This window comes from Phocoena sinus, chromosome 12 (genome assembly GCF_008692025.1).
Source record: "Phocoena sinus isolate mPhoSin1 chromosome 12, mPhoSin1.pri, whole genome shotgun sequence".
Classification (NCBI taxonomy): domain Eukaryota; kingdom Metazoa; phylum Chordata; class Mammalia; order Artiodactyla; family Phocoenidae; genus Phocoena; species Phocoena sinus.
In genome coordinates, this window is record NC_045774.1 from 43,726,611 (window position 1) to 43,748,128 (window position 21,518).

At 32.2% G+C, this 21,518-nt stretch overlaps 1 protein-coding gene across 2 annotated transcripts in view; it reads right to left on the bottom strand.

Moving 5' to 3' along the window:
* Positions 1-489: 489 nt before the first annotated feature.
* KPNA5 (karyopherin subunit alpha 5) overlaps positions 490-21,518 on the bottom strand; it is a 49,835-nt gene continuing 28,806 nt past the window's right edge. The window contains exons 8-14 of one of the 2 annotated variants that reach the window (XM_032651786.1): positions 19,556-19,655; positions 16,779-16,942; positions 14,676-14,754; positions 12,643-12,768; positions 11,936-12,063; positions 8,784-8,962; positions 490-3,982 (exon numbers count right to left, since the gene is read on the bottom strand). In XM_032651786.1, coding sequence (XP_032507677.1) covers positions 3,795-3,982; positions 8,784-8,962; positions 11,936-12,063; positions 12,643-12,768; positions 14,676-14,754; positions 16,779-16,942; positions 19,556-19,655 — 964 coding nt within the window. In that variant the 3' untranslated portion in view covers positions 490-3,794. The remainder of the gene's footprint in view (positions 3,983-8,783; positions 8,963-11,935; positions 12,064-12,642; positions 12,769-14,675; positions 14,755-16,778; positions 16,943-19,555; positions 19,656-21,518) is intronic. The other variant, XM_032651788.1, reaches the window with a different exon arrangement.

A 21,518-nucleotide genomic window follows, 5' to 3' on the forward strand; every position in this document is an offset into this window, starting at 1 on the left:
ACAAACACCCCGCCCCACAAAAAAAATGAACAACAGAAAACCATGGTAATGGAAGAAGAAAAAAATAAAAACAGTAAGCTAGGAGGGCCTAAGCTTGGCTACTGTGTGATTTTGTGTTTCACAGTATTAAGGAAGTAAAATCAGACATTCCCTCGTATTTATTAGGTTTAAAACTCTAAGCCTTAAATAAATGCATTGTACTGCATTAAAATAACAGAAAAGGAAAAATAATCTCAGCTGAAACATGTGAATGTCCCACTAGCTGCCAAGACTTGAGCTACAAAGATAAATTGGATATGTTCCCCGTTACAGCTGAATATACAAGTTCTAAAATAAAAGCAACATACTACTTTATCAGATAATGCTACCAATGAAATCTTACTGGTTTTAGAAAGGGGATGGAATTTTAATGAATCAGGGCATCTATTTTTGCTTTATTAGGCATATACAATCATAAGTGAAAACAAATGAAACAGACACTTATATAAATGCAATCGTAAAATAGTATTTTATTATTTTTAATATAGTGCTGTAACATTTCATAATATTGCATACTACTCAAATGTTGGTTTATTTAGTTTGGCAAGAATATCTTCCCCTCATCCCACTTCCCAATTAGAATTTAAAGATGCATTATCCTTTTAGAGATCCATCATATTGGCTCCTAATATGTTACATTTCATAAAACAGTAATGCTATGAACTAAAATGAGTAAAGGTTAACAACAATTACTTTGATTTCACAGTTTCACAAAGCAGCCAGTAGATTGCTGAATTTAGAACAGCAACAAAAATCCACGAAGACTTTGTATTATAATTACTTTATCCATAATGCTCCTTCTTGAGAGAAGAAAAAATATGAAGGCAACTTCCTTAAGAAAAAATATGAAGGCAAAAAATATGAAGGCAAAATATGAAGAAAAAATATGAAGTAATCTTTGTCCAACAAAAGTCCTTTATCCAAAAAATCAACCTTTATCTGCAAATAGGTTTTACAGTTACCAAATGATATGCTGTTTCTGTGCCAACAGATTTTATCACTTTTTTTTGGTTTTTATTTTTTGCTGGCTTGTTCTAGTGCTACCAGCAAGTGAATAAAATGACACTAAAAATTAAGTTCTAGGAACAATTTTCAAAATAAAACTTAGAGTAAAAAAAACCCCAGGGCATTGAGTCAAGTACTTACAAATATAAAACAAGTAAGCATAATTGCATAGATCAGCTAGTAAAAATTCAAATTAGACAAAAATAAAACACCGAATTTAATTCAATAAATGTAAAGGACTCTTTCAAGTATTCTCTTGATTTTTACATTAATGTTGTATGCATTGCCCTTTTACAACATGTTTTCTTTTTTTTTTTTTGGCACAGTTTCTCTCGGATTAAAATATAATAAATCTTAGGAAAGCAAGTTGAAAAAAGAAAAATTTTCCCACAAGGGTCAGTGAAGATTAATGAAAATACATTTTGGAGCATTTAAAATAGTACATTTGAAAAGAGTAGTCATATTAAAAAAATTTTTAGGAACAAAGTATTTGCTAGTATTGGTTCAATAAAGTCATCACCACACCAACTATTACATATTACCCCTTGCATTCACATCTAATCAAATTAATTACCCAAGTAACAGATCCAATGAATTAAATATAATTTTATATATAAATGCTTAAAATATGGTCAAATTCTATACTTAGAGATATAATGCTTATTTCACTGGCAAAAATTTAAAAATCCTCCCCTCAAAGGTCATTCTATTATTTTTCCTTCTGTAAGAACTATTTTGTTTGAAAGACTTAGCTTAAAGATTTATTAATGTGACTACAGGGTCCTCAAAAAAAAAGCAGGCACAGCTGGTTAGTTTATGAATTATGCTGCATTAACAAGTTCAGTTGATTAGAAAGAGTGGAACACCCTGTCACCTGATACTTATAGACTATCTGCATCACAAGAAAGTGTTTATCTGATAAATTCACCATCAATTTGGTGATCTTTAATATAACTACCCTGTTCTTTTGAATATACATATACTGAACTTCATAACTTCTACTACAATAAAAAGGGCACAGATACAATCTTCTACTTAACAATATAAAAGAGGTTTGGCAGATGCAGTCAGCATTGTGGACACCATTTAAACCTGTATTGTATAGCTTGTAGGTTTTTAAGTGTCTTGCCAAAAGCTTAGTTTCATGATATTTAATTTACAAAGTGTCACACTATTTAAAAGTACTCCTATATACATTTCCTTCTTGTAACATACCTCTGATTTCCAGCAGAAACATTATAAATGCTATCATAAATGAAACCTTCCTTTACAGAATAGACTATGAATCATATCAAAAATGCTTTTAGTTCCCATCTTAAAACATCAGTAAACTAAGTTTTAAACAAGTATTTTAGGTATACAATTGGAAATGTAAATAGCCTGCACATAACTATACTAATGAAAAGACTGATTCAACAGTACCATATCTGCTTAGAAAACTACCTAGTACCGTGAGAAAAACACACAGACACACACATATATATGTATCTGTAAATAAATATATATATAATTTTCTATTGAAACTTTTTTTAAAGTTCCACAGTATGAAGAGGTTTTTGCTGTTAATACATAAACACATACATCATATTGACGAATCTGATACAAATGTAATCTAATACGATGGTTCATTAACAAGCAGCAGTTTGACCCTTTGAGGATCACCAAAGGGGAAAAAAATCCTAATATAGGGTTCAACCAATTAAAGAATCCTTAGTAATTTTCATGAATAGCATCCTTTTGTGTCCAAACCATTAAGTCCATTTAATAAAATTTAACACATAACAAGGTGATTTCTTCAGGAGAATTTTGCCATTCAAGTACCTAAGTTCATTATTACATCGAAAGTGAAACTTTTCAATTACTGCTCTGAAAAATCAGAGAAAGGAATACAGTATTATTTTTGCTATGCAGCACTACTTTAGATTCATGATGGCATCTCACGATGCTCTTTAAAATGAGCAGTGAAAAAATAATAAAACACTATTTCAAAAATGTTGGCATATTTGGTCAAAATACAAAATATACTAATATAATAGCGTTTATATGTTAAAAACACAAACATTTAAATGTTGTGTAATCATTTTAATGTGTTCAACATGAAGAACAGCTTCTCTCTTCACAATTGCCACATTTTAATTGATTATCAGTACAATATTTCTTCTGTATTTTATAAGTAACTTTTACAGGTTTTCTGTAGTCATTTTTTTTTGCAAAGTATAACATAGCACAGTGATTTATAATTTAAGGTAATAGCTATTTTCACATTCTAATTTAGCTTTTTCTCTGTTTCATGCTTCTGAAGCTCTTTTGTTTTGTTTTTGCTTTGAGAGGTAGATTTAGTAAGAATGGGCATATCAAACTTACTGCCAAAATGCAATTATCGACAGCTGTACTGCTAATGTGCAGTTTCTAAGAATGCTAGAAAAATTCAGAACCATTATTGTAATACTTTACTAAAGTTTTCCTTTTCAGGCTTAAATTATTAAATAATCTCATAATGTATTTAACTGTTCACAAATAGATACAAAAAAAACGATGAAAGACATATATACAGGCACACCAAAATAACAACAAAACTATAATAAAAGGTTGCATATGGATGGAAACTTTTGTTTTGCTTTTTAAAAGTGCATTAACGTCTTTCTTTTTTGTTCTACATAAAAACACATCAAATATTCCTAATGACATTACAAGAAAAGGGAGATATCTGAAGCTACCCTTTTTAGCCATTAATTTTTCCTCCTACCAAGTTAAAGTTGAAACCCTTCCATTGGTGCTTCCTGCTGCTGAAATACAAACTGTTGTTGGTTTTCATCCACGTGAGGTACAATACTGGAGTCATCATCTTCTACACCAAAGTAATGTTCAATCAGATCAAAAGCCTTTTGGTAAATTTCCTGATTTTCATGACTTTGAAGAAATTCGATTTTATCCAGGCCTATTAACGCAAAGCATATGTACAAAAACAAAGTTGTTACTCGAATTTCAACATATATTTAAGTCAAAATAATGAATCAATAGCATCCATCAGTCCACTGGCAATTGGATTGTTATTTTTATCTAATTAAAAAGATTAAAATACAATTTTTAAAGGTTACTTTCCATTTACAGTTATTACAAAATATTGGCTATATTCCCTGTGCTGTATACTACATCCTTGAGCCTATCTTACACCCAATAGTTTGTACTTCCCACTCCCCCACCCCACAGGTAACCACTAGTTTACTCTATAAGAGTCTGCTTTTTTGTTATATTCACTAGTTTGTAGTATTTTTTAGATTCTACATATAAGTGATATCATAACTTTAATCTAATTTTTGCACATACTGATAGCCAACACTTATGCCTTATACTTCAAGGATGAAAGAATGGGGCAATGTGGTATGAAGAATAAGCACAGGCTGGGGAGTAAGAAGATCATAGACTCCACCCTTCTAGTTGTGTGATTTTTCCCAAATAAGTTTGGTTCCTCTGTACTTTAGTTTCTGAATTTTAAAATGACAGTTTTACATTATGTAACTCCACAAGTTGTTTCCAGAGTAACTGTGCTAAATAAAAAGCACAAAAAGGGAAAACAACAAAATAAAAATAAAAAAAACTAAAATACAAGCAAGCTACCACACAAGTTCTCTCACAGAATGAGCCAAAATGTATCAATAAGGATAAATGAATACTATTTGCAAATCCAATACAGCCTATAAGTGAAACTGAAAAAGCTCATTTCGATAGTATAAGGAGAATCTACAGTGCTCTATTTTATTGCTCACAAGAAAATAATCTACATACAAGTCTGGGTGATGCTAAAAATCTTTTTCACTTATTACAGATAAACCTCTTCAATTATATGATTGCAGGATATAAGGAATAAGCAAAGTAGTCACATCTATATACAATCATAGAATAGCCTAAACTCTAGTATAACTTGGGATCAAAATAATGATTGTAGTAAGGAAATATTCTTATATAAGTGATTGATAACTTTTATTTATATGATGTTTTAACCATTGACATTATATAATTTGAAATAAAGGCAAAGTGATCTCCCAGGCTTGGTTCAAGAATCACAAATAAAAGCTTGACTCAACCATATAATATAATAGGACTTAAGACAGAAAGTGAATATTTAATGGAAATATATTGAGAGGAAAAAATACTGACTTAGATTCATGTGTTATCCTAAAATAAATTCCATGTGAGTTAAGTTAAATATTTTAAGACTCCAATCAGAAAAATCTAGCCAATAAATAAAATAATTTTCATCAAATCTCTGTGAGGACAATGACTTTGTAAACTTTGAAGGAATAGAATATTAGGCTGAACCATTTATTAATTATAAAAGAACACAGTTTATCTCATTAAATTAAAAAGGTAAAAAGGATGGGAGAAAAGTTGTATTAAAATAAACTATAAAATAAAATTAATTCAAAATTTTACAAAAAGCGACAAGTTGGTAACTGGACAAAGTATAATAAAGATGTAATTGAGATAAGGAAATATACTAACACATGGAAAATACACACCACTTGCTAAATGAAATAAAACAAGAAACACAGAAAAACAACTTGGTGGTACCATTTTACATTGGCTAAATCAACAAAATCAACAAAACAAGTAAGAGGCAGTGACACTGCCAAGTAACATGCCTTCAGAAAGCAAAATGAGAAAACATATCAAAAACTTAAAAAGAAGTTTGTGCCCAAGCTCAGCAATAATATCCTTGAAATTTTATCCCCAAGTATTAACTCAACAGAAGAAAAATATTAATAAATATTATATTTTTGTATATTTTGTATTATTTGTATGTTATTATTTTGTATATTATAAATATTAAAATATATGATATAATATCTTAATAAAAATATTAAAAAATAAGTATCAGAAAGATGTTTATTTTGGCATATGTAAAGTGCAAAACAAATTGGAAACAAACTAATGGTCAACTACAAGAGTGTGGCTAAAACCCCACTTAATATGGCTAAAACAGCATGCAACATTCTCTTTTTATAACATTATGTGGCTATTGCAAATCACAGAAAATTATGCAAATCATAGAAATTATGTATTGTTTGGAGAAAATGTAAAATTTCTCCAAAATGTTAAAAGTAGAACACCAAACTATACATGGACTGCAATTATATCAATGTAAACTAATTCTGCATAAGGACAATGTAAAAAGGATGGTAAATAATAAAAAGAAATTGTTAAGATAATAGAATTAAGGGTAACTGTAAAAAAAAGATATCAAAAATATTATACTGCTTTTACACAAAATATTTTTATAGAATTAGAGGGGGAAAATGCCTATGGTAGATAATTAAGAATTGACTAACTCTCAACAAAGTGGGTATATAGTGAATGTACCTTAACATAATAAAGGCCATATATGACAAGCCCACAGGTAACATCATACTCAACAGTGGAAAGCTGAAAGCTTTTCCTCGAAGATCAGGAACAAGACAAGATTGTCCATTCTCATCACTTTTATTCAACATAGTAATGGAAGTCCTAGCCAGAGCAATTAGGCAATAAAAAGAAATAAAAGTCATTCAATTCAGAAATGAAGAAGTAAAACTGTCACCATTTGCAGATGACATATTATATACAGAAAATTGTAGACCCCACCAAAAAATTGTTATAACTAATCAATGAATTCAGTAAAGCCACAGGATATAAAATCAATATACAAAAATCTGTTGCATTTCTATACCCTAATAACAAACTATCAGAAAGAGAAATAAGGAAAACAATCCCATTTACAATTCCATCAAAAAGAATAAAATGCCTTGGAATAAACTTAACCAAGAAGGTTCATGAAAGACCTGTACAATGAAAACTATGATGAAAGAAACTAAAGAAGACACACATAAACAAAGACATTCTATGCTCATGGATTAGAAGAATTAATACTGTTAAAATGTTCATACTATCCAAAGCAATCTACAGATCCAATACAATCTCCATCAAAATTCCAACGGCATTTTTCACAGAAATATAACAATTAATCTGAAATTTGTATAGAACCACAAAAGAACCCAAATAGCCAAAGAAATCTTGAGAAAGAACACAGCTGGAGGCATCATGCTCCCTGATTTACACACTATATTATAAAGCTATAATAACCAAAACAGTATAGTATTGGCATATAAGCAGATCAGTGGAACAGAGTAGAGAGCCCAGAAATAAACCCACATATATAGTCAATTAATTTATGACAAAGGAGCCAAGAATATGCAATAGGGGAAAAGGACAGTCTTTTCAATAAGTGATGCTGTGAAAATGATAGCTACATGCAAAAGAATGAAACTGGACCACCATCTTACACCATACTCAAAAGCTAACTCCAAATGGATTAAAGACTCAAATGTAACACATGAAACCATAAAGCTCCTAGAAGAAAATATAGGTGGTAAGCTCCTCGACATTCGTCTTGGCGATGGTTTTTTGAATTTTGAAGTTGATGCCAAAGGAAAAGACCACAAAAGTAAAGATAAACAAGTGGGACCACATCACAATAAAAAACTTCTGCACAGCAAAGGAAAACATCAATAATATGAAAAGATAACCTATGAAATGAGAGAAAGTACTTGCAAATCATATACCTGGTAGGGGTTTAATATCCAAAATATATAAAGAATTCATACAACTCAATAGCATAAAACCAAACTATCCAATTAAAAAATGGGCAGAATATCTGAATGGACATTTTTCCAAAGGAGATACACAGATGGCCAGCAGGTACATGAAAAGATGCTCAACATCATTAATCATCAGGGAAATGCAAATCAAAACCACAACAAGGTATCACTTTACACCTGTTAGAATAACTATTATGAAAAAGACAAGATAACAAGCGTTGGCAAGGATGTGGAGAAAAGGAACCCTTGTGCAGTGTTGGTGGGAATATAAACTGATGCAACCACTATGGAAAACAGTACAGAGGTTCCTCAAAAAATTAAAAATATAAGTGTTGTATAATCCAGCAATTCTACTTCTGGGCATTTATCTGAAGAAAATGAAAACACTAACTCAAAACATATATGAACCCTCATGTTCACTTAAGCATTATTTGCAATAGCCCAGACATAGAAGCAATCTAAGTATCCATCAAAGAATGAATGGATAAGAAAATGTATATGTATATGTGTGTGTGTGTGTGTGTGTGTGTATATATATATATATATATATTCATTCCATACACAGTGGAATATTATTCAGCCATAAAATAGAAGGAAATCTTGCCATTTGCAACAACCTGGATGGACCCTAAGGGCATTACAGTCAGTGAAACAAGTCATAGATAAAGACAAATACTGTATAATATCACTTATATGTAGAATCTAAAAAAATAAACAGAAAACGAGCTCATAGATACAGAGCACAGACAGATTGGCGGTTGCCAGAGGCAGCAGGTCGGGGGTGAATTATATGGGTGAAAGGGGCTGCCAAAAGGCACAAACTTCTAGTTTGTACAAGCTTTGGGGAAGTAATGTACAGCAATGGGGACTATAGTTAATAATACTGTACTGTATGTTTGAAAGCTTCTAAGAGAGTAAATCTGAAGAGTTCTCATTACAAGAAAAAAAATTTTTAACTATGTTTCATGACATGAACTAAAATTATTATGCTCATTTTGCAGTATATACAAATATTGAATCACTATGTTATATACATGAAACCAATATATCACTTGTATCTCAATTTAAAAAGTTGATAGTAATTATAAATTTTTGACTGCTTACCATATGCTTCTTCAATGAGGGCACAGTATGGATTAATCCCTATTCCATTCTGCTTACATTCTTGTTCTCCAAGACGTAAAATATTTTCAAGTCCATTTAAAGCCACTTGGACTATTTTAGAGTCCATAACAGTCAACAGGTCACAAAGTGGTTTAATACAGCCTAAGGCTACCAAATACCTTTAGAGTAATTAAAAAAAGAAAAGTGGGGAAAAAACATTTTAAAAGATTTAAATAAATATTGTTTATAGCAATGACATAAAAATATTCTTCAGTGAAATGCTACATAAACAATTAAGTATTCCTATACAATCTCAAACATCAAAAAATTTAAATTTTCACTTACATAGGAACCTGAAAATTCTTACTCTCCTAGTTTCATAATTTAACATAATTAGCAATAAATGGTATTACAAATATTAGAAAAAAATACATGCAAGCAAATTGGTACTTACACCTGTTTTTGCATAGCATATGAGCACTAAGAATAATGGGCTCAAGGTTTATTTTTGGTTTTGATTTTTATGGTTAGTTAGCCCATGGAACACATGGAGTCATATGGGGATAGGTAGAAACGAAGATGGAGAAGACATCTAAATCAAACTTCAGGAAATTTCCCACAAAAACAATTGTAGTTAATGTTCTAAAACATCTGCTATGTTTCAGAAGCATAGATGGCTTCTAGGAGCAAAACAGGCCATGTCGTGAATAATTTTAATAAATAATGATCACAGTAACTATTCTACTAATTTCCTAATGCTTTTTTCCTTTTCTAGTTGTTATTAGCTCCTTAAAGTAACTGATTTGTTCACTTGGCAAAAAGTCCACATTAAGCATGTCCTGAAGTCCATATTAAATATGCTCTAAAGCCAGGCTGCATGGCTTCAAGTCCTAATTCCACTCCTTGTTAGTTGTGTGATTTTTGAGTAACTTCTCTGTGCCTCAGTTTCCACATCTTAAGTGGGAATAATAATAGTACTAAACTCAGAAGGTTGCTGTAAGAATACTGCAGGTATTCAGTAACAGTTTCCATCCCCCCACCCCCTGGCTTTTTTAAATGTGCATACCTTCACTGGAGCACTCACTTGCCATATACTATTATTACTGTGACTGATCAAATATAATTGCTGAATGAATAACTATCTCACAGAGTTATAAAGTTAAAGAAAAGAAAATACTTGAAAGTATCTGATGCACTGCTGATGCTCAATAATTGAAACGACTTAGCACAACAACTGGCACTCAGTAAATATTAGTGATATGCATGCTGAACCTTATCTGAGATCAAGACTTCTTCCCATATATGTAGAGTTAATGAAATAGTGAAAACTGGCTAGAAAAATAATGATCTCAGTTTGGACACCTGATTCATACTAATACTTTTTTTTTTTTTTTTTCGCGGCACGCGGGCCTCTCACTGTTGTGGCCTCTCCCTGTTGTGGCCTCTCCCGTTGCAGAGCACAGGCTCCGGACGCACAGGCTCAGGAGCCGTGGCTCACAGGCCCAGCCGCTCCGCAGCATGTGGGATCTTCCCGGACCGGGGCACGAACCCATGTCCCCTGCATCGGCAGGCGGACTCTCAACCACTGCGCCACCAGGGAAGCCCCATATTAATACATTTTAAGGAATAGTATACGGAACAGACACAAAGATGAAAATAAATTGAAAAAAATACAATTGTTTATAGGTGGACAAACTTTGGGCCCCTAAGCAGATAAAAATAACACCAGCATTAAAAAAAATACAAGTTAGAACAAATGAAAGACCTTGTTTTATTACTCTTGTATTCATGACACAAATGAAATGGAAATAATACTAATTAAATCAAAGAAGAGGAATGGAAAATAAAAAGCACAGACAGATGTTATCAACATGTAGAGATATGAATCTGAGAAAAGAAGATAACAGTAGAAATGAAGGCAATAATAGACAATGATCTCCCAATAAGTAGATTTCAAAATCCTCTACGTGATTTGTAAAATGGCATAGCAGACTGACTTCTTGTTTTATAAATTAAGAAATAAATCAAATATGCATTAGAAAATATTTCCTAAATAGTCACTTCAAGAAACCTAAAAAGTCCTGAGTTTCATGAAGGGATCCTCAAAACAAGAAGATTCTGTAGGAAGTCAGGCTTTTATAGAATTGCAAAGTAGAATTTTGCTATCAAGGAAAAAAGAGTAAAGGCAGGGAATTCCCTGGCGATCCAATGATTAGGATTCTGTGCTTCCACTGCAGAGGGCATGGGTTCTATCCCTGGTTAGGGAACTAAGATCCCGAAAGCTACAAGGTGCAGTCAAAAAAAAAAAAGAGTGAAAGCAGAAGATGAAAAGAGATTTAGGAATTGATAATAAAAATTATAATAAATTATAATAATGATAATAGCTAATCTTAGTACAGACCTTAACGTTTAGGCACCATGCTAAAGCACTTTAAATGTACAAATTACATTTAATTGTCAACATACTACCACAAGGTACTATCCATTATTGAATCCATTTTAAAAATGAAGAAAACTGTGGATTAGAGAGACTAAATGACTTTGTAAAGGTCACACATCTTTTATTAAAGGAACAGGATTTGAAAGCAGGCTGACTTCAAAGCCCATATACCTATTATTTATATTGTTAGTAAAAGAAACAAATAAATAAACAATAAAAGGCTAGAATCAAAAAGCTATCCTAAGGAAAAAAAAGAATAATTTATGGAAAAATAAAAGTGAGATACTATCCATAGGTAAAGCTAACAACCAATTAGGAATGTCTGTTTCAATTTTATTTTAAATAAGTGGATATTTAAATTTATTAGCCATTTTATAAAGTTACATGCATGTGATTTTAATGACCTAAAAAATACTTAATGCCCATGATAGTATATTTTTCAAATTAACACAGGCTTCTTCTTCAGATTTTTTAAACCTCTGATTTTTCATAAGTAGTCTGCCAGGGAGAATGATGTTAATTATACTTTAAATGAAAAAAATAAATCACTGTGAACGAATAACTGATATAACAAATGCTGTCATTTCATATTAGAAATGCTTAAGAAACTTAGAAATAATGTTTTAGTTTCATCAACAAATAAAAAATATGTATTATTTGAAATTTTGTCCTATTTACATTTATAAAACAGTTTAAAAAATCCGTTTCACACCTTATCTGTTCTGGAGTGCCTCCTGATGTTGCATTAGTTATTGCCCAAGCTGCTTCTTTCCTGGTGCGAAACTCTGCTTTCTGAAGAATCTCAATTAATACAGGAAAAATATTTGCATCTATAACACCCTGAGGAGAAAAAAATAATCATAATCAATGCAAATACTATTTTAAAAATATTAGGAAGTAGATGAATTTTGAAACTTGTTGGCTTTAAAATGTCAGACTTTTTGGAAACATCTTTGGAAATATTTTATTTCCAATCTTCCAACAAACTTTCACATACTTTCTTTTTAAGACTGGAGAATATATTAGCAGAATATAAATTTTAAAGATGATAAAGCATCAACATATGATTGATCAAAATGCATTAGTAATCACTGACTCAAGGAGCTTGATGGGACACTAATAAATCATTATTTAAAAGCTTTGAGAGGAAGATCATTGCCTAACTTATATTTAAGCCTAATGAAATTCAATCCCTTTTTAAAGACTAAATGCTATGTGTCAGGCACTGTACTAGAATGCCTACTACAAGTAAATGTTATTATTTTAAAGGAGGAAAGTCCAATTCTTTAAAACACTTTTCAAGAATCTTTTAAGAATCTTTTTTTAGTAACTCATTAAAAACAAATCACTGATAAAATGCTGACTTTCGCCCAAAATGACTCCTGAGATCTTGTTTTTTCAGATCTGAAAGGTATTTACCTGAATCTGAGCTCTATTTCCAGCAGTGATATTTGAAACAGTCCAGCAGGCTTCTTTTCTGATTGACTCCTTTGAGCTACTCAATAAGTGTAAGAGACAGGGTAATGCAGAGCAATTCAAAATTACCTAAAACAAACAACAACAACAAAAAAAATGGAAATAGAAAGTTTTATTGGAGAAAAACTACACAAAAATATACTAATTATTTGGTACAGATGAACCGGTTTGCAGGGCAGAAATAGAGACACAGATGTAGAGAACAAACGTATGGACACCAAGGGGGGAAAGCAGGGGGTGGCAGTGGTTGGGAGATTGGGATTGACACAGATACACTAATATGTATAAAATAGATAACTGATAAGAAACTGCTGTATAAAAAAATAAATAAAATTCAAAACTTCAAAGAAAAATACTATTTAGAAACACAAAAATCATTCTGCATTAAAAATCATTAAGTGCATTGAGAAAAAAGAAAAAAGCAATTCCTCTCAAAGTAAAACTTAAGCACTTGCTGTCTTCTACCCTCCCAATTTGCCAAAAGTTGTTCAATGTTGGTGTAGTGAAGTGCCCTGTTCTCAATTCACTCATCTGCAAATAAAAGCAGCATATTCAGAGGTGTGTCCTTCAAGTTTACAAATACATTCAGAGTTCGACTGATACAACTATTTGAAGAGAGATTTATTGATTGGTCAGCAACCATCCTCTAAGTTTTGCCAAATGAAAAAAATATACAGGGAAAAATATATCTATCTATCAACATATCTCAAACAGTCTGAAAGTATCTAATTCCATAACTGTTACGAAACCTTAATGTGTATAAGTCTGTTTGTTTCATTAAATTTTTTACTGTTCCATTTTCCATTTTCCTTTTCTAAGTGAGTCTGCTTTGTCTCTTTACATTTGTTATTCCATGGCAAGATTAATTATGTTCCATTTTCACAGTACCCACAATGATTTACATTAAGTTTACTTGGTTAAAAACATATGAAGCAGTGCACCAAAATTCTGCTCAAAACAGTGTATGTTTAGAAGTGCATTTTATTTTAAAGAGCTATTTTAAATTAATAACTATCAATTTCTAAAGATCTGTTTGATAACTAAGGTAAGTATCTAAATATGACTTTAAAATATTAAAACTGAAAGAATGTAGATTAGAATAAAAAGTTTACTTTATGATGGCAAACAAAGGAGGATTTAATGTTTCAGAGTTTAAGCTTCTGTCTTCAAGAAAGACCACCCCACATCTGAAGTCAATCTGACAACACACCTTTTTTTCTTGACACTCACCATCCTCCAAGATAGGCAGACAAAGACAAAGACACACACACACACACACACACACACACACACACACACACACAGAGTTAGTTACCAATCTGGAAATGTTTTCTTGCTATCGTTCCTTCCATTCTCATAATCAGTCTTCAATTTACTATAAAAGGCCCTTCCATTTCCAACCCCACTTTTAACCTATTTATAACCAATCACCATCTCACTAGCAGTTTCTTTACCAGTCAAGTTTAACGCTTCTTAAACATAACTCACACGTCTGTCTCTGTACGTACGGTCACATGAATTTCTTCTAGTCTGCTGAAATTCTTCTCCACTTTTAAGATTTAGCTTTAGTTCCAACCCCTTTATGGAATCTACAAAGAGTTCTCAGCACACTGATCTCTTTTTTAAATTTTTATACTATTTACTGACAAATCAGTTCTCAGCAAACATACTACCTCAGGTAATTTGCTTTGTTTCAATATATATTTTCTCCTCAATTGAACTGTAAACCCCTCAAGAGCTGAACTCCTATCTTGTACTTCTTTACATCAATATAGGTCTAGGATAGTGCTTTCAGACAGAGGTATCTGAGATGGATTGCTTACTATCAAAAATATGCTTACTGTCACATTGTAGATGCCTGCATAATTATGGTAATGCTAACATCTTGATTAATATGTAATCAAGTGGTATGAAACATGATAAACTTCTTAAAGTTCATTATGTCACCAGTTCATCATATTAAAGTCTGAACTCACCTGTGTTTGTATATCATCACCAGTCACAATATTACCAACTGCTCTTAATGCAGGTGATACAACTTTATAATCATTGTGCCTAAAAGTAATAAAAATATGAACTTACTTACTATACTAAAATTTACAGAAAATTTGCAAAAATTGTACAGAAAATTCTTGCATACTCTCTACCCAGAGATCCCATTCAAGTTTCACTAATTATCTCAGTAATATTCCTATAACAAAGAATCTAACCCAGAATCATGTGTTGCACCCATGTCTCTCTAGTCTCTTTCAACTCAAAATGGTTCCTTAGTTTTCCCTTTGACAATCACAAGCTAGTTATTTGGGGGTTTTTTTGTTCAGTGATTAAGTCCAAGTTATATGCTTTTGGCTGAGATGTCACAAATGCTATACAGTCTTTTCATTACATAGTATTGGATGGCATATGGTATCTATTTTGTCCATTATAGTGGCACTGGCCTCTGGTCACTTAAGATGGTGTCTCCCAGATTTCTTCACTTTAACGTTACTGTTTTTCCCTTTATAATTGTTTTGTGAAGAAATACTACTTTTAGACTATGTAAAATCCCATTCCTTAACCTACTTTCACCATAAGTTTTAGCATATCTTGATATTTATTGTCTGAATTATTAATAATTATTAGTATTGTTGCCCATGATGATTTTCTAATGCTATCACTTCAACTATGTGTCTTTTCTATCTATTGATCTATCTACTTATTTTAGTGTGGACTCATGGATTCCTATTTTATTCAATAAGTTATGTTACTACAATTTATTTCAATGCTCAAATCATCCCAGGTTTAAGCAGTAGGAGTCCCTTCAAGTGGACTTCTGTGGGCTTTTGACATTTCTCTATTCTTTGAGTACTCATTACTTTCTGGGTTCATCTTATTTTTTTCTCAGTTCCAGCCCTGGAGTTAGTCATTTCTTCAAGAACCTGTTGATTCTATGTGGTGGAGAATAGTGTTTAAAAACCAAGATTTACGCATTTGGTGTGCTCATCTTGTTAGTACAGATGTGTCACTGCTCTCAGGCCCCTAAGAGGACACATAACATATATACACATATATTTACATATACATTTTTTTCTATATCTATCTTTTTATGATGAAAGCCATGAGTTCACACTGATACCTCTACTTCAGATCTAATAACACAAGATTATTTTGGCTTTTCTCCTTTTCATATGTATAGCTCCATTTTCTAAGAATAAGAAGCTGGCTTCTATGATCATAATCTCTCTATATATGACCAGTCTTCTGATCCAGCTAAGCTGCTATCCTATCTCGTAGTGTGTTGGCTCCAACCCCTGTTCCAGCCTGCTTATCTGCTCTGCTCTAGTGGGTGCCATCCTTAACCTAGGTCCTGATCTGATCCCCCTGTTGGATCTGCCTTCCCATCCTTCTCAGATGCTGTCCTCAAGCTAGGGCTACAACCCCTTATCGAACCTCTCTTTTTCTACCATCTACCTTGTTTAGGCCTACCTAATGGTTTTCTGACAAAAGAAGAAAGGATGAAAGATTATACACTTTTTTAAAAGAAGAGGATGAGGAAACTACAATATCTTTCTAAAACAAGTTTTCTTACAACTTTTTAACTTCTTTGTAAAGCAAATCTGTTCTTTTTAAAGAAGGTAGCAATAATAGCCCAGCGAAGAGAAACATGATCTTTAATACAAGTGAAATACTAAATGTTTTTCACTGCACGGACTTATACACAAATTAATTACTGTAATGAACAATTAACTAGATTATTAGTTCTGTGAGAGCAGGAACTGTATTCCATACATCACTAATACATTGCACAACACTAGCAGGTAATAGGCATTTCATAAATACTTGTTGAATTAAGTCCCGCCCATTCCTGAAGAGATTAAAACTAGTAAAATTAATTAACAAACTGATTAGTTCCAAACAGAGGATATAAGAACTAAGTTTAAGGGTCAAATTCTCAGTATTATAGCTATTCTGCAGAGTGGATTTGGTAGCTTTTCAATCCTTCCTGAAGATAGTGATTCTTGAGATGTTTAGAAGGCCATTACTCTAACTGCTAAACTTAAAACACAATCATACACTTATTAACCATAAATTATAGTTACATCAAAAGTTCCACCAATCTTCGACAGACTCCAGAATCAATGACAGCTTGAATCTTATCATTGGATCCATCGGAGAGATAAGAAAGGGCCCAACACACATCTGCTAATACATCTGGGTCACTGCTAAACAACAATCGTGACAGGACATTTAAGCAAGGTGAAACCTGGAAGGGAAGAAAGAGCCAGTATTTAAAATTTTTCTCTATCTAAAACAAAGTTTCTTTAGGAAAATTATTTCTACTCTGTTTAAAATGAAAATTTAATGCTACAAAAATACCAGAGAAACTAAGACATTCTATTGTTTTAAAATTATGATCATGAAAACTATATATAAATATGAAACTGATTACGATTCCTATTTATCTTATATTGAATAAGATATGTGGTAATTTAAAGTTCTTAAAAATAATTAAATACGTATTTGGGATGCCCTGTCTATGTCCAAATCATACACACACACCCTCAATGATTTAAAAAACAAAGTCCTACAGAGTTCTCATTTTAAGAAAGTAAAATAAAAACATTTCTGTTTCTGGCTTCTCAGAAACAAGGAAAAGAAGAAATAGCAATACAAATCTCATCTTTGAGGAGTCCAGTAGACATTTATACCTGACCACAACTGGTGAACTACAGAAACTGAACTTTGGGGTATCAAGCATAGAGGAGGTTGAAATTAAACACTGGATTGGAAACTATAGAGATTAAGTAAAAGTTACATACTGATTGAATTGAAAACTTCCAGCCCTCTTGCAATTCCCAGCTCCCAGATCTCCAGTGGTATTACCTAGTCAACCCAATCTACCCACCTTCCAATAGGAGAGTGGAAAATCTGTCTCTAGAGAAACAAAACGGTTTTAGAAAACATACTGAAATTTTGAGTTCCTCAAAGAAAATATGGTTTTGCTGCCCAATTATCCTACAACGAAGCCCATAAGATAACAAGCCTGTACACCCATCTTCCAATCAGCTTTTTAGTGCCTGCCTCCTGAGTATTTCCAGCGTGTCAAGGATCACCAGATATATAAGGAGAGCCTCCAGTAGGAAAGAGATCAAGACAAACAAACCATAAACAAAACAAAAATGTAGACAGACATCAGAAAAAAGAAAACTTCCAAAATTATAAATCCACAGATAAGAACATTTGCTGAAACCATAAAAGAACAAAATTCTACATGAAGATGAGCAATCAAAGAACAAACAAAATTATTGTTGAGAATATAAAATATGATTGTGGAAATAAAATTTCAAAAAAATCTGAATGATAAAGGAATCTCTCTCATAGAAAATCACAGAAAATTTACTTAACAAAAGTCTTAAGCCCTATTAATGTGATATTACACTGTAAGTTTGGAATATGTAAGTAAACAAAAAAGACCAAGATTCCTAACTCTAAAGAGTTTACATTTTAGAGGAAGATTTTTTTTAAGTTAATATAAATAATAAACACATATTATGTTAAAAGGTGTTAAAAAATGAGAGTAAAATGTTGGGGTCCGTGGCTGGGGGATAGTGATAGATTACACTAAATACAGTAGTTAGGGTAGAGCTCATGGAACAGGTAACTTCTAAGCAAAGACTTAAAGATGAGGGAATTAGGTAGGTATTAAGCAGTGTCATAGGGCAGTGGCTCTCAAAGTGTGGTCCATGGACCCCCTTGAAAACTTTAGGGGGTCTTTAATGCGAAAACTATTTTCATAATTATACTAACACATAATTGGCCTTTTTCATTTTGTTGACATTTGCATGAAAAATATAAAAGAAATGGTGGGTGTCATACAGAGTGAAGTAAGTCAGAAAGAGAAAAACAAGTACCGTATGCTAACACATATATATGGAATCTAAAAAAAAAAAAAAAAGGTTCTGATGAACCTAGGGGCAGGACAGGAATAAACATCCAGAGGTAGAGAATGGACTTGAGGACACGGGGAGGGGGAAGGGTAAGCTGGGAAGAAGGGAAAAAGTAGCACTGACATATATACACTACCAAATGTAAAATAGATAGCTAGTGGGAAGCAGCTGCATAGCACAGGGAGATTGGCTAGGTGCTTTGTGACCACCTAGAGGGGTGGGATAGGGAAGGTGGGAGGGAGGCACAAGAAAGAGGGGATATATGTATACATATAACTGATTCACTTTGTTATACAGCAGAAACTAACGCAACATTGTAAAGCAATTATACTCCAATAAAGACATTAAGAAAAAAAAGAAAGAAACGGTGGGTAAAACTATCAGCACATTTGCACAAATCAAAGCAGTGATACCAAAATGTACCACAGATCTTTGTATTCTTCATGTCCACACATTTGTAGTTAAAAGTGGGGAGGAAGAATAACCTTGAAGAAGCAGTAAAAATTACTAATTTTATTAAATCTCAACCCTTGAATATATGTCTTCTGAATATATTGTGAGATAAAATGGGAAATACACATAGAACACTTCTGCATATCAAAAAAGTAAGATGGTGATCCCCAGGAAAAACACTCATTTGAGTTACAAGCTGAATTAGCTATTTTTTCCCATGGGAATATCGTTTTTACTTAAAAGACTGTTAATCGTTACTCAGTCTTAGATATTTGGCAGACATTTTTTTTTGGAAAATAAAATGAGCCTTTCCATTGTATATCTTTTGATTTTATGTATGTGCAAATATTGTCTAGTCAATAAAAAAAGTAATTACTAAAAAAAGAGTAAAGTCCCTTTAATCTCTAAAACTCTATAATAAGGAGAGTTAAAAGTTTATGTAGACAGATTCCTTAATTTGTGTATTTTACAAATACCTTACTAAAGTTTGGAGGAGGATTTTTGCCTCTACATAAATTTGAGAGGGCCCATACTGCATTTCTGGTTGTTGTAAGTCTGCTTGAATTTGTTAATAACCTGCCAAGAAAAAGAAAAAAGGAATTGTCACTTTACATTCATTTTTCCTCTTTAGCTGTTTTCTACTATCATAACATAAAAATTCTTAATATATTTTATAAGGAATTCAAACCGACCTGGTAAAATAGGAAAAGGAATTTTTAAAAATTCATTATATTTCCAGAAACAAAAATAAACATATCACAGCTCTATTTCGAAAATTTTAAAAATATGACCTGAATGGATTCTTATAAGACATAAAACATGTTCAAAATAAAGAGTGCCATGGTAAACTGACTTATTAATTTCTATATATTTTAAAAAGAGTATATTATTAGATTACTTTTTTTAACTGTGAAAATAATACACTATACAAATTCATGAAGTAAGGACTACACAAAGTGAATGAAGATCAGCTGTTGAGAAGAGATAGTTTGTTTTCTTTTGTTTTGTTTTAAACAGATTGCCTATCTTAGTATTTTCATTTGCAACCTGCTATCAACCTGCTAGAAGTACAGAGAACCTAGCTTTAAAAAAAATTCTTGTTCTGGAGTGACTTCAGCAAAAAGGGTAGAGAAGGGAACTCTGGGGGCCTATCCTTCCCCAAAACACCAAAAATATTTTGCAAACTCTGTCAGAATCAACTTTATCAGAACTCTCCAAGAAAGTAAAAGTTCACAATAAGCAAGTAAACTTTTAATCAGGAAGGGGCTGAAATGTGGTAGGAGAGCTTTCTGGCAATATAACTTGCCTTTGCTCAATCCCCTCCCCAGCCTGGAAGCAACCTTGAAGACAAAAGCTGGAGTTCCCACTGTGAGTTCTGGTTCCAAAAGGGGCTATGGAGACTTTGTTTCCAAGGAATTGTGTTTCTCTGTTTTGACCTGTCTGGGTACTCCCTGAAGGACCAATGAAGGGCTTGCCTTTGTTTTGCCTAACCAGGAACTCGCTCATTAAGATGAATGAATATCTGATTTGTCATCAAAAACCATGGAGGACAGAAGGCAATAATATATTTGAAGGGCTGAAAGAAAACTGTCAAAGAAGAATTCTATATCCAGCAAAATTACACTTCAAAAATGAAAGAACAACAAAAGCTGAGGAAATTCCATCACTAGTAGATCTGCTTTATAAGAATAACTATAATAACTAAAATATCCTGAAATAAAAGGACAATAAATAATGACTCAAGACCATATGAAGAAATAACATAACTAAAAATAACTACACAGGTAAATGTAAAAGGCAGTATTATTTTATTTTTGGTTTATAATTTCTCTTTTTTCTATGATTTAAAAGATACATAATAGAGCAATAATTACAAATCTATGCTAACAGGCACACAATGTTTAATAATGTAATTTGTGACAACAGTAACTTATTGTACGACAGAGATGTAAAGGAACAGAGTTTTTGTATAATATTGAGACTAAATTGGTATAAATTCAAAGTTGTTGTTACTTTGTTAGTTGTACTCCTTAGATTAACCATTAAGAATATAACTAAAAAATATACTAAGAAAGAAATGAGAAGTAAATCAATACAGTATATTACCAAAAAAAAAAAACAATTAAACACAAAAGAAGGTAAGAAGGAAGGAACTGAGGAGCAAAAAAAGATTTAAGCCATAAGACACACAGAAAACAACAAAATGGTAGAAGTACTTCCCCATCAGTATTTACACTGAATGTAAATGGACTAAACTCTTGACTTAGAATTAAAAGGCAATGACTGGCAGCATGCATTAAAAAAAACAGAACAAAAACAATTCATGAACCATCTGTAACACACTCACAAGACACTCCTTTTATTTTATTTATTTATTTTAATTTGTGTGTGTGTGTGTGTGGTACGCGGGCCTCTCACTGTTGTGGCCTCTCCCGTTGC